This window comes from Limulus polyphemus, unplaced genomic scaffold, assembly GCF_000517525.1.
Source record: "Limulus polyphemus unplaced genomic scaffold, Limulus_polyphemus-2.1.2 Scaffold515, whole genome shotgun sequence".
In the NCBI taxonomy this organism is placed as follows: Eukaryota; Metazoa; Arthropoda; class Merostomata; order Xiphosura; family Limulidae; genus Limulus; species Limulus polyphemus.
The window spans coordinates 96,172-108,386 of NW_013666125.1; the positions used below are offsets into that span (position 1 = coordinate 96,172).

The window sequence follows — 12,215 nt, forward strand, 5'->3', positions numbered from 1 at the left end:
ATATTCGTTTGACATCAATGTTCTTCCCTTTTCTTCAGATTGTTTGTATTTTTTGTTAACAAACATAATAATAAACAATTTTTATTATAGTAAATGAAATAATAATTTGATCTGAGTAAGAGTTTTTTTCCCTCCCGATTTATAAAAAAATAATATTATTTTCGACATCTGCGTAGCTGAATTATGGAAAATCCGTTATTAAAACTTTTATAAAGTTTAAATTCGCAGGCCTGTGTAATCTAGTCAAAGGAGATGCACGTTTGATACTATATATATAATTTGAACCATAGTTTATTTAAAGCAGATACTCATCCTCTTAAGTATTTCAGTTTTATAGATGTAAGTTATAACGAAAGTCTTCAAGATAAATGAAGATCATATTGATAACAGACTTAACAAACTATCCTAACGACGGTTTAAAACTATGTGTAAAAACCTTAAGGAAGACACTGGTCTGTATCGAATCGTTTGGCAGGCTTTTTAACTATTAGGTTTAAATTCAGTTGTTTTAACCTTTTGTGTTGTTAAATTTAACACCACATGAACATGTCTGATATGCTTATTTGAAGAGAAGAGTTGACAACATTACAGTGAAGAATCTAAATACATATTATGTGTATATACTACAGTGTCTGTCCATCAATTTTCACTCTCCATAATTTTAATATTAAGGACAGAATACTTCAATATTAATATAAAATAGCATTATTATTGTTGTGAAAAGTAATTAAAAATAAGCCCTTCAAGCAGAAAAACGTAAATCGAGTGATTATAGATCAGTATTTTGAGGTGAACAGATTTAGGTTTAGTCATACACATACACATGCACACGAGACTAATGAGCATTGAGTGTTTGTATGACAGTAGGTTCTTGTTTACGTAATAATGGAATAGTTGAAAAATAGAAACTTCAACACTATCTATAAAATCCATTTGGAATTTTCTACTCGTTACATATCGTTTACTTTCTAACACGGCTAAGACTCTCGTTAACACCGGAATATGGATTTTGCGTTTATTGGAGATACGGTTTTGTTCTCCGAGAAAGAAAGTAGGGATACTTTAGAAAGGAATAGCGCAATTTAAAACTCCATGGTTACCACCACCGTCTTTTGTTTAGATACGGTTTTGTTCTCCGAGAAAGAAAGTAGGGATACTTTAGAAAGGAATAGCGCAATTTAAAACTCCATGGTTACCACCACCGTCTTTTGTTTAGATACGGTTTTGTTCTCCGAGGAAGAAAGTAGGGATACTTTAGAAAGGAATAGCGCAATTTAAAACTCCATGGTTACCACCACCGTCTTTTGTTTAGATACGGTTTTGTTCTCCGAGAAAGAAAGTAGGGATACTTTAGAAAGGAATAGCGCAATTTAAAACTCCATGGTTACCACCACCGTCTTTTGTTTATTCTCCTACATCACACGAGAAATTCACTTTGAATGTTGTTATTTTCACTTACCCTGATGTAGGCACAATGATTAATTCAACTAATCATTACATTTTTTAATATGCTTAGTGGTGAAACTTGCTATAACCAAAATAAATGCGTCTTGCTTTAAGCTTTCTTTTTTCGTTGCACACGTACCATAAGCTTTTTCAAAAGTACATCAGGATCTCTGTAAAAGAGGCCAGGATAGTAAATGTAATGCTCAACTGTATAACTACTAATCTGCTCACCGGAGGAAAAGGAGACTTCGCTGATGAGGATCCAACGGGAGGCGAATGTCAACTCGACCTTTACAAACTTGCCAATCCGGTGATGTAAGAAGATTGTCACATTGCGAGCCTTGTCGCTATACGTGTCGGCCATGTAGGAGAAGCGGAGAGGATCATCCAGGTAGTACTTGCCTCCGATGCTGAACCATAGCCTGGCGGTGGAGAATACTTGAACATCTTTGGTGTACAGATTGTTACAGTGGAAGTAGAGTGAAGAAAAGTTACGAACTGAGTCGAAGGCAAACACAATCTCTAGAGGCCTGGAATAGGATGTGTCGTTCTTCCATCCCACCCACTCATAGCCTGACAAAAAAAGAGAAAATGACAAGAATAACTCTTGTTTTATGGAATCGGTCATAAAAATAAAAATATGTAAAAAGACAGATAGTTGGGAACATAAAGAGATTAGAAATTAGTTAAGTAGTAGATAGGTAGTATTTGATAGGTAGTGGTAGATAGATAGTGTTAAATAGGTAGTGGTAGATAGGTGGTAGGTGATAGGTAAAAACAGATAGGTGGTAGTTGATAGGTGCTAGTAGATAGGTGGTACTTGATAGGTAGTAGTAGATAGGTGGTGGTTGATAGGTGGTAGTAGATAGGTGGTAGTAGATTGGTAGTGGTAGATAGGTGGTAGTAGATAGGTAGTGGTAGATAGGTAGTAGTAGATAGGTGGTGGTTGATGGGTAGTAGTAGATAGGTAGTGGTAGATAGTTAGTAGATAGATAGTAGTAAATAGGTGGTAGTAGATAGGTGGTAGTTGATAGGTAGTAGTAGATAGGTGGTGGTTGATAGGTAGTAGTAGATAGGTAGTGGTAGATAGTTAGTAGTAGATAGGTAGTGGTAGATAGGTAGTAGATAGATAGTAGTAGATAGGTGGTAGTTGATAGGTAGTGGTAGATAGGTAGTAGATAGATAGTGTTAAATAGGTAGTGGTAGATAGATGGTAGTTGATAGGTAAAAACAGATAGGTGGTAGTTGATAGGTGCTAGTAGATAGGTGGTACTTGATAGGTAGTAGTAGATAGGTGGTAGTAGATAGGTGGTGGTTGATAGGTGGTAGTAGATAGGTGGTAGTAGATAGGTAGTGGTAGATAGGTGGTAGTCGATAGGTGGTAGTAGATAGGTAGTGGTAGATAGGTGGTGGTTGATGGGTAGTAGTAGATAAGTAGTGGTAGATAGATAGGTGGTAGTAGTAGATAGATAGGTGGTAGTAGTAGATAGATAGGTGATAGTAGTAGATAGGTAGTGGTAGATAGGTGGTAGTAGATAAGTAGTTGTAGATAGGTAGTGGTAAATAGGTGGTAGTAGATAAGTAGTTGTAGATAGTTGTAGTAGATAAGTAGTGGTAGATAGGTGGTAGTAGGTAGATAATATAGACAGCTACTCGTATTCATATGTAATCAAAGGGATTAAAAAAGTGAGCATAATTGAATATGTTAATGAAAATATAAACCAGTAGGTTAGCAGATATATTGATAAATAAATATCTTGAGAGATAGAAAAAGTACATAGTATTAATGTAATGTGTAATTGGAAGCTTGAGATATTAGAATATATATTGTCTGTTTACAAGTTAGTGATAGTGAGAATCCAACGTTTACATATTTTAGAAGACAGAAAAATATATAAAAACAGAGAATCTTATACAATAACAAAGAACCGAATCAAAATGAGACACTTAAGGCTATCAAAAATAGATGGATTTTGTAAACTGTAGCTTACTGATTTAAACAGTGACCCTTTCTGTAACCAGAAATAGGCAAACGATGAAAGATCACATCCGCCAGCTGATATATCGGTTGTTCTTTTCACAATGAGAAATAGTATAGGAAGGTAAAAAATATTTATGTTGCATGTAAAAACATTATATTAGATGCAGTTTAAGTTTTAACTGACATTATGGTTATATCGTGAAGAATTACAATAAATCAGGGTACTATATCAGGTTTCAAGAACTTTGTCGGTCGTATTGTTGATAATTGCAGGTAAATCAGGGTACTATGTCAGGTTTCAAGAACTTTATCGGTCGTATTGTTGATAATTGCAGGTAAATCAGGGTACTATATCAGGTTTCAAGAACTTTATCGGTCGTATTGTTGATAACTGCAGGTAAATCAGATGAACATACCAGGTTTCAAGAACTTTATCGGTCGTACTGTTGATAATTGCAGGTAAATCAGATGAACATATCAGATCCGAAAACACTTTATTGGACGTATTGTGGATAACAGAGGTAAATTAGGGTACTATAATAACGTAAACTTTGAAATCCTATCAAGAACTGTGTTAACTATATTTTATAGAAATCCACAGAACAAATTTCTGAAAACAAATGCATTAACGAAATTCATTACACCTGTATTTATAAGTTGACACATACCTTTCCCATGGCCGTGAACGTCCGCTTTAAAATTATTATCACCTTCGATTCCGTCAGTCAACTGACCAAGCCCACCGTTGAGGTAGCTGTCGTCCTTGACCCCGTCATAAGTATTGTCAGACAGGTCAAGTTCTAGGCCACGCCTTTCCCCTTGAGGCATGGAGTACGAGATAATTCCTTCTGTTCGAAATAAATAAACCGTATTTTATTTATCATCACTATGAACATCGGTGTTCTAAGTTCGAACTAAATTGTGATTGAAGAAACTTTTATTGTTTGCCTTGAGCTCTTAAGTTAGACGTACAAGATTAGGAGTTGAATGGCTTAATTTAACACATCTAAACGTTTACCCAGATGACGCAAACTAAGTAGAAAAACAGCATAATGATAATAAAACTCCTGTAGTTTAATACGTATTGAAGAAAGACAAAATGTATCGTATCAAAATTCATTATTCACGACGCTTTGAACGTCAATGATGATGTATAATAATTATGTAAACTCTAGTCTTCGTATCATAGAATACTTTAAACATAAGGTAACTCAGTATGAGGATTACAGTTTGTTTTCGTAACCTAGGCAGCTTTAGGATTGTAACTACCACTTTTAACGCCTCGTTGGTCCGCTACTGAGTTTGTTAGGAACTTAAAATAAGTATATAAAATAACTAGAGTGAAAAGTGAGGACATTAGATGTATAAATTTGTTTTCTATTTATAGCAGTTCGAACTAGCTCCATAAATAGTCCCTTCTGACCCATTCGCTGTTAAAAGAAGACGGTAGTATCACTGAGTTGTTAACAACGTGGACCGGAAAACACGAATCTTTACTGCTCGGTAATAAAACTGATATTTGCATCCTCGTATCATTACTTTAAATTCTACAGTATCAACATCTTGATTTAAATATTCTATTTAACTACAAGCGATCTATAATAGCCAAAAACATTTACACGAAGGACAAAAAAAGAAAAGTACGAAGCAGGGATGTTTATGTATTACTTATTGGAAAACGAATCAGTGCTGAAGGTTTCTTTTTATTTTGTTAAAAGCATACTACCTGGTCGTTATCTTCTATCGCTTCACTTTAAATCACAAGAAAGTGAACAAAGCAATTCCGTTGGAAATGAGTTTCAAGAAGTGTCTTAAAAATTAAAACTTTATCGATCTCAACTCTTAAAGAAAGCTGCTGTAAAGTGAAAATTCTAAAAAATAAAATTTATTTAAAAGGGGCAGTAATTTAGAAACATATGATAAATCGGATGTGGCAAACCAGGTTCGATTATGTGGAATTACAACTAATAGCAGTGGATTCACAATTACAACTAATAGCAGTGGATCCAGAATTTTCGGTAAGGGGTGTGTATGTGCTCTTCCACTAGGTCATGAAACTTTTCGATAAAAATCACTTCATATATTATGTCTAAGGATATCTTTGTTTAGTTGTCCATCGGAAAATGGGGGGGGGGAGGATTGTAACTCCTCAACCCCACCTGGATCCACTAATGACTAAGACATTACATAATCTTTACTCGACCAATACTTGCACGTTGCTATGATTTTTCTGATGCAATCAAAAGTCGTATTTCTCGGTTTTACTAAACTCTGAGAAGATTTCTTTATCGAATTACCTGAACTCAGAGTTGTTGTTTTTTTTCCTAAAAAGGAATGTGGAAAGGAAGAGAAAAAGCTATTTATTATAATTTATTTTACAGAAAATCATAACCATATATTCTTTAAAGAAAGAAGTGATTAATTTCCCAAGTCAACTTTTTCTGGAGGTGTTGAAGACGGTAAATAATTTATAAAATTAAATAACACACTTTTATTTATTGTTTTTATATAAAATACGTGTTTTGAAAATAATGTCCAATGTTCTTAATTTTTGTGCTAAGTGCACATGAGATAAATTAATACTATGATTAATCATAAATTTTGTTTTTCCCAATGCAGGCTTTCGAATTATTACTAACTTTTAATCAAACCAAGCTACCTTCATACAGAAATATAGCTAAGTTAACATATTATTTTGTTTGTTCGTTGTTAAGCCCAAAGCTAAACAATGAGCTATCTGCGCTCTCCTCACCGGGGGTATTGAAACCCGATTTTTAGTGTTATAAACCCTCATACTTGCCTCTGAGCCATCTGAAAGATAATGTACTGTTCTTATCTTCTTACTTAAAGTGGGTTAATATTGTTAACAGCGCTGATAACTAACTGATGAAACAATGCTTTCTAATACTGTTCTTATCTTCTTACTTATAGTGATTAGAAAGCATTGTTTCATCAATTAGTTATCAGCGCTGTTAACGATATTAACCTGAACTAAAATCATAGGCTCATTAGTCCTTTGAAAATATCCATCAGTGGCACAGCGGTCAACTTGATGGCTTGTAACGTTAAAATTCGGGGCTAGAGAGTCCATTGTGTAGGTTTGCGAATAAACAAACATACAAAAAACATTTAAAATAGCATATCTGGGAAAACTGTTGAAGTCGACTTCAATATTCAGATCGTTAGAGCAACGGAATCAGTTCGTGGTAAGGTGTACTCCATGAATAATTTAACCCTAAGAACGTTGTGATACTGATTCCTGGCAACGTTCAATGACTTGCTTTCTCATTAGGCTCTTAAACAACCACACAGTAAGGGGCGTTCCTGAGAAACTCCCAGATGCTTAGGTCTTCATTACCATTCTGCCAAACACTAATCGGGTCTGCTCTGAGATACAAACAGCATTAACGTTACGATAAACTCGGACAACTTAACCCATGTATAGAACCCGAGAGTTCTATATAAGTTAAATGGCTTACGTTGTATAGCCCGCACTCTATGCATCGTAGACGCTAACATTTGTCCACCCTGTGGACTCATCTTCTCTGTTTCATATAACAAAAGAACATTCAGGGACACAATGATAGCGCTTTTATGAATTAATGAAACATTGTATATTTGATTGACTTATTGTATACTTCATTGAAGAAAGACCCTACAACCATATATCATCGGAATCAGTGTGAAAAACCCTTATCAAAATACGCCCATATAATCCCTGGGAATAGAAATAGCGGGCGTACCAAGTACACCCATATGGTAAGTAAGGGGTAAAATGATGTAACTTTGTGATATTTTCAGTGACGTGAATTGCACGGATTAATATAAAGTCACGCAATCGTGTAAGGTAGTGTTATTAACAGTATACATCAAGAAACTTTAGTAGCAATATTCTGGCAAGTGTTGCAGTAACAGATAGCTATACATAAAATAGTGGTTGACAGCTAAATAGATATGCACAGAGGTGATGAATGCAAGAACGCATAAAACATTAAATTGTTTTCGTATGGTTAAGTGAACAAACATAAACGTTATTACGCCGTTAAAAAACAAACACTAAAATATTCCTAATAAAATCAACCAAAGTAGTCAGACAACCTAAGGACAGAGTAATATGAAAATGGATATATATACTAATCAGATGATAGAGACATAGCTATATTAATATATGGATAGAAAGATAAGTAGGTGGATGAATGTTAAGTAACTTAAACAGACAAAGTAACGGACAGGTAACTGTAAAAACCAAGGGAAATATTGTTTATTTGTTTTGAATTTCGCGCAAAGCTACACGAGGTTTATCTGCATATATAAATCCATCAATATTTCACGGCCCGGCATAGCCAGGTGGTTAGGGCGCTCGACTCGCAATCTGAGAGTCGCGGGTTCGAATCTCCGTCCCGCCAAACATTCTCGCTCTTTCAGCCGTGGGGGCGTTATAATGTGATGGTCAATCCCACTATTCGTTGGTAAAAGAGTAGCCCAAGAGTTGGCGGTGGGTGGTGATGACTAGCTGCCTTCCCTCTAGTCTTACACTGCTAAATTAGGGACGGCTAGTATGGACTGAAGGATGAATATGTAGACAGATAGACAAGATGTACTAATAGACAGAATACTTATGACTAAATACGAGGATAGACATACTATGAGTATTAGATTAGAAGAAGGATAAACTGAGGTAAAGATATTTATGGAGGGAAAATATCATTAACTTTATCATTAAGAGACACATGGGATATAAGGTGTAAAAATGGTTATTTACCTGTCCAAGGACAGCCATAGACTTCAACGCGCATGCACACAGTACGAAGGAGAATGCTGTGAGGGACAAACCGTATTTTGGAAGCAATAATCAGAGGATCAACTTTTCGTTTGGCTGGAAAATAAGTATTTGTGTTTCCCTGGAGAATCTGTAAAAACACATACAACAAAGCAAGTTCAGATAGGAGAAAACGGAATATTTTCAGTCATATTACAGAAAAATATGCTATTCTGAGTTTATACTTTTCAGGAAAGACCTCTGTCTCTGATAAGAGGTGTAACAAATTAAAAAGTTAATAAATAAATATGGGAAGACTAAGTATCACTCCATAACCAAGTTTTAAGGGTTTAATTAATTAGGTCAAAAGTTAACGACCCAGAAACAATTAAACGAATCTCCCCCACAAACATTATATGGGAAACATATTAATAACACAGGCCTGCGATGGTTGTATTGTCATGATATTTTTACATGTTCTACAATAATTCCTGTACGCTGAATCCGAAAATGATATCCATTTTTCTCCATCACGTACAGAGTTTTCACAAAACGTCATAACGCAATACATAAAAGAAATACCACAATACATAGTTTTGAGACTAAAAACCGTACATTTCACACATACAAAACATCAGGATGAACGAGGATTCATATTCGTTTGACATCCGTGTTCTTCCCTTTTCTTCAGTTTGTTCACACTTTTGTTAACAAACATAATATTAAAAAATGTTCATTGTGGTAAACGAAATAATAATTTGATCTAAGTAAGAGTTTTTTTTTTCCCAATTTGTAAAAAATCCATAGTTGATAGTTTGTTTTTTGAATTTCGCGCAAAGCAACACGAGGGATATCTGCGCTAGCCGTCCCTAATTTAACAGTGTAAGACTAGAGGGAAGGCAGCTTGGGCTACTCTTTTACCAACGAATAGTGGGAATGACCGTCACATTATAACGTCCCCACGGCTGAAAGAGCGAGCATGTTTGGTGGGATGGGGATTCGAACCTACAACTCTCAGATTGCGAGTCAAGCGCCCTAACTATCAGGCATACCGGGCCAGTCAGATATAATTTAATGGTATCATTCTGTGTGAGATGGTTTAATCAGATTGCGAGTCGAGCTCCCTAATGCCATGCCGGGCACCCATACTTGATAGAAAAAAAAGAATATTATTTTCGAAATCTGCGTAGGTGAATTTTAGAAAATCTGTTATTAAAACCAAGATAACTTTTATGAAGTTTAAAATTCGCAGACCTGTGTAATTGTATAAATGGATTTAAAAATGGGTAACTTATGCCTAGTTTTTCAAGTGAATTTATTTAAAGAAATTCTGAAAAGCTTGATATTCAGAGACTAGCTTGTTATCAGTGAAAACGAAGACTACTGTTTCTTACCATATTTTACCACATAAATAAGTCTAGGTTAAAGGTTCAAACTTTTTTCTTGTTTTGAAATGCATTAAAATTAATAATATTCACTTTACTGGAAGTATGAGGCTTACGCCGATTAAACCTTACACATGTATGTTCTAGGTTTATCCACTGTATTTAAATATTGATTGACCTATTCTTTCATTCATCACTTAAACGTTTTTTATTTGTCAACATGTAACCAACCCGCTCTAATTAACTACACAGTCAAATAAATCTTTAAAATTATTTTCCTTTTTCTCATTTTAATTTGAAAGAAGCGACAATGACTAATCTAAAAACGCATCAGAAAGGAACTTGGAAAGCATCCAAGGAACAATTTATTTAGTAACTTAGGTTGATGAGGTCTCTGACAGTTTGCCCATTAAGGTACACATCCAAATCACAGAGACCTAAATTTGAATGATGAAACCAGGACCAAGAAAAATTAAAGGTATTATAACAAGGCTTATCTATCATTATTTAATTTCTGTAGTACATATTGGTGTATAAAAGACATTTTAATACCAGAAATAAACGACTTTATAACACCAAATGTTTTATTTTTCTTAATTGGAAACTCAACGTTTCGCCTTACGGCTTCTTCAGGAGCGTTTGAGATTTAGGGGAACGCTCCTGAAGAATCTCTACAGTGATACGTTGAGTGTCCAATTTGAGAAAAATAACAAATTTGGTGTTATAAGGTCGCTTATACTAATATTAAAAGACTTATGTATGACCAAACCGTTTAGGTTTAAATAGTCTTCTATTTTTTGACACTTATATGTTCCCTCTGAATTTCCATTTCCTTGCCATGTGACCGTGTGGCATTAATGGCTCAAAGAATGACAAAATAGAGACCTAATAAATCGCTCCATCCTGTCCCAATCACGCCATAGTAGTAGTTCCTTATCATGACATTAGTGCTAGCGGGATTAGAAAATAAACAATCTCTGTACCTTTCTGACATATTAGTATTAAAATAAATTAACAAAACTTAACTTGAATTATTTTAAAAGAATCTGTGAGGTTTGTGTACCAAGACTTACTGAGAGAGAGAGAGGAGGGGATGTGCTTAACTTGAGAGGGAAATCTGAATGTCAAAATTCATGTGGTTATTTAATATTCTTAACTCTTTATGTTGAGATTTTATTGTTATTTGCTTGTCATTACTTAGCTCTTGAAACGTGAAACAGGTGACTCCAAACGCACTAATTCTTTCCAAGTAGTAAGAGAGATTCCAGTCGCAAAATATATTTTCTTGGCATTTAATAAGTGGAATACACCACAGTTTAACTTTGTTGTTAATGATATTACTAAACCATTTTCAATTTAGGGGGCCTTCGCCTTGTGCGAGAACAAAATTTCTGTCATCAGCTCCATTTATTTCAATATTTGTCTTCGGAAAAATAGTTAAGATGATGAACAGTCCTTCAGTGGTAAATATCTATGAAGGCTCATCCAGTTTAGTCAGGACTGAAACGGTCTAGGTAAGTACTGAAGATCGTTGAAACATCGGCGCTTCTACGCGAGTTTATGTTAAGCTATTCATGCCAAATGATTATGTTTATGTGTTAACAGCTGGGAAATAGTTTAGATGCAAGATAACTTTCAAGTGTTCAGATATGAAGAATAAGCACGTGAATTTATTATTTTGCGAACTTTAAATATTTGACTTTGTTTTTTGTTAGGGGACATCTGACTGTGCAGTACCTAATACTTAGACACCCTCAGTACAGGTATACTGCAATTTCTTATAGATTATGGGGAATAAGATTTATCGCGTTGAAACTAAGACTTCCTCAGATAGTTTCACGACCTTCTGTGTCTGTTCCAGCAGATTTTGTTAGAGCACTTATCCCGTAAATCCTGTTAGGAATGTACTTTCTAAGATGGAAGACACGATAACTGCTTCCTATGTCCTAATGGAGCCTTGCCTTACTGAGGACGAGTTTGTAGAAGTTCGAACCATATCCACTTTTATCTTTCTGAAGATGTGTGCATCATATTGATTTCAACGTAATTGGATGTAAACGTTAAATGTTACTCCCCTCTACCCCCACAGAAGCATTAGACGACCAATACAACAAATGAATTGCGCCGCAGCTGGAAGAAGGAAGGAACAGAACTTATGGAGCCATTACTGGAGGTCCCACGAGTGCAATTAGTCGTTTGGTATAGTTTATACTGCAGTCATGAAATTAGGTCGTTGATTTGGTAAACGAATATGTCATCCTGATACAATACTGAGTTTCTTAGGAATGGTTAAATGAAAAATAATGTTACTGAAAACTCGAGATAACTTAATATATTGTTGTAATGAATCATAAAGACATAAATACAGAACAGCTTTTGAGTTACTGTAGGGACTTGAAAATTTATAACTGAAAAAAAAAGAACTTACAATATTGTCAGTTAAACTAAACTTCGTAAATTTTATCCAATATTTATAAAAGTTTGTCATGTTGTAAAATCATGTTTATGAGTAACAACGCTAAAATCAAACTGCTACAGCATGTTTCGTTATTTTGCTAAAGAGCACGAGGACTTTAGACTGAAGACGATTTTTCTTTGTTTTTGTTTTCAAATTCGATGACGAGGAACCCACTTTGAGACTAAT

The 12,215-nt window shown here is 34.8% G+C and overlaps 1 protein-coding gene across 7 annotated transcripts in view; it reads right to left on the reverse strand.

Annotated features, from left to right (window-relative positions):
• LOC106458791 (discoidin domain-containing receptor 2-like) overlaps nt 1-12,215 on the reverse strand; it is a 324,729-nt gene that overhangs the window by 12,285 nt on the left and 300,229 nt on the right. For all 7 annotated transcript variants that reach the window (XM_022385127.1, XM_022385128.1, XM_022385126.1 and 4 more), the window contains 3 exons: nt 8,190-8,337; nt 4,096-4,275; nt 1,678-2,019 (listed from right to left, as the gene is read on the reverse strand). In XM_022385127.1, coding sequence (XP_022240835.1) covers nt 1,678-2,019; nt 4,096-4,275; nt 8,190-8,337 — 670 coding nt within the window. The remainder of the gene's footprint in view (nt 1-1,677; nt 2,020-4,095; nt 4,276-8,189; nt 8,338-12,215) is intronic.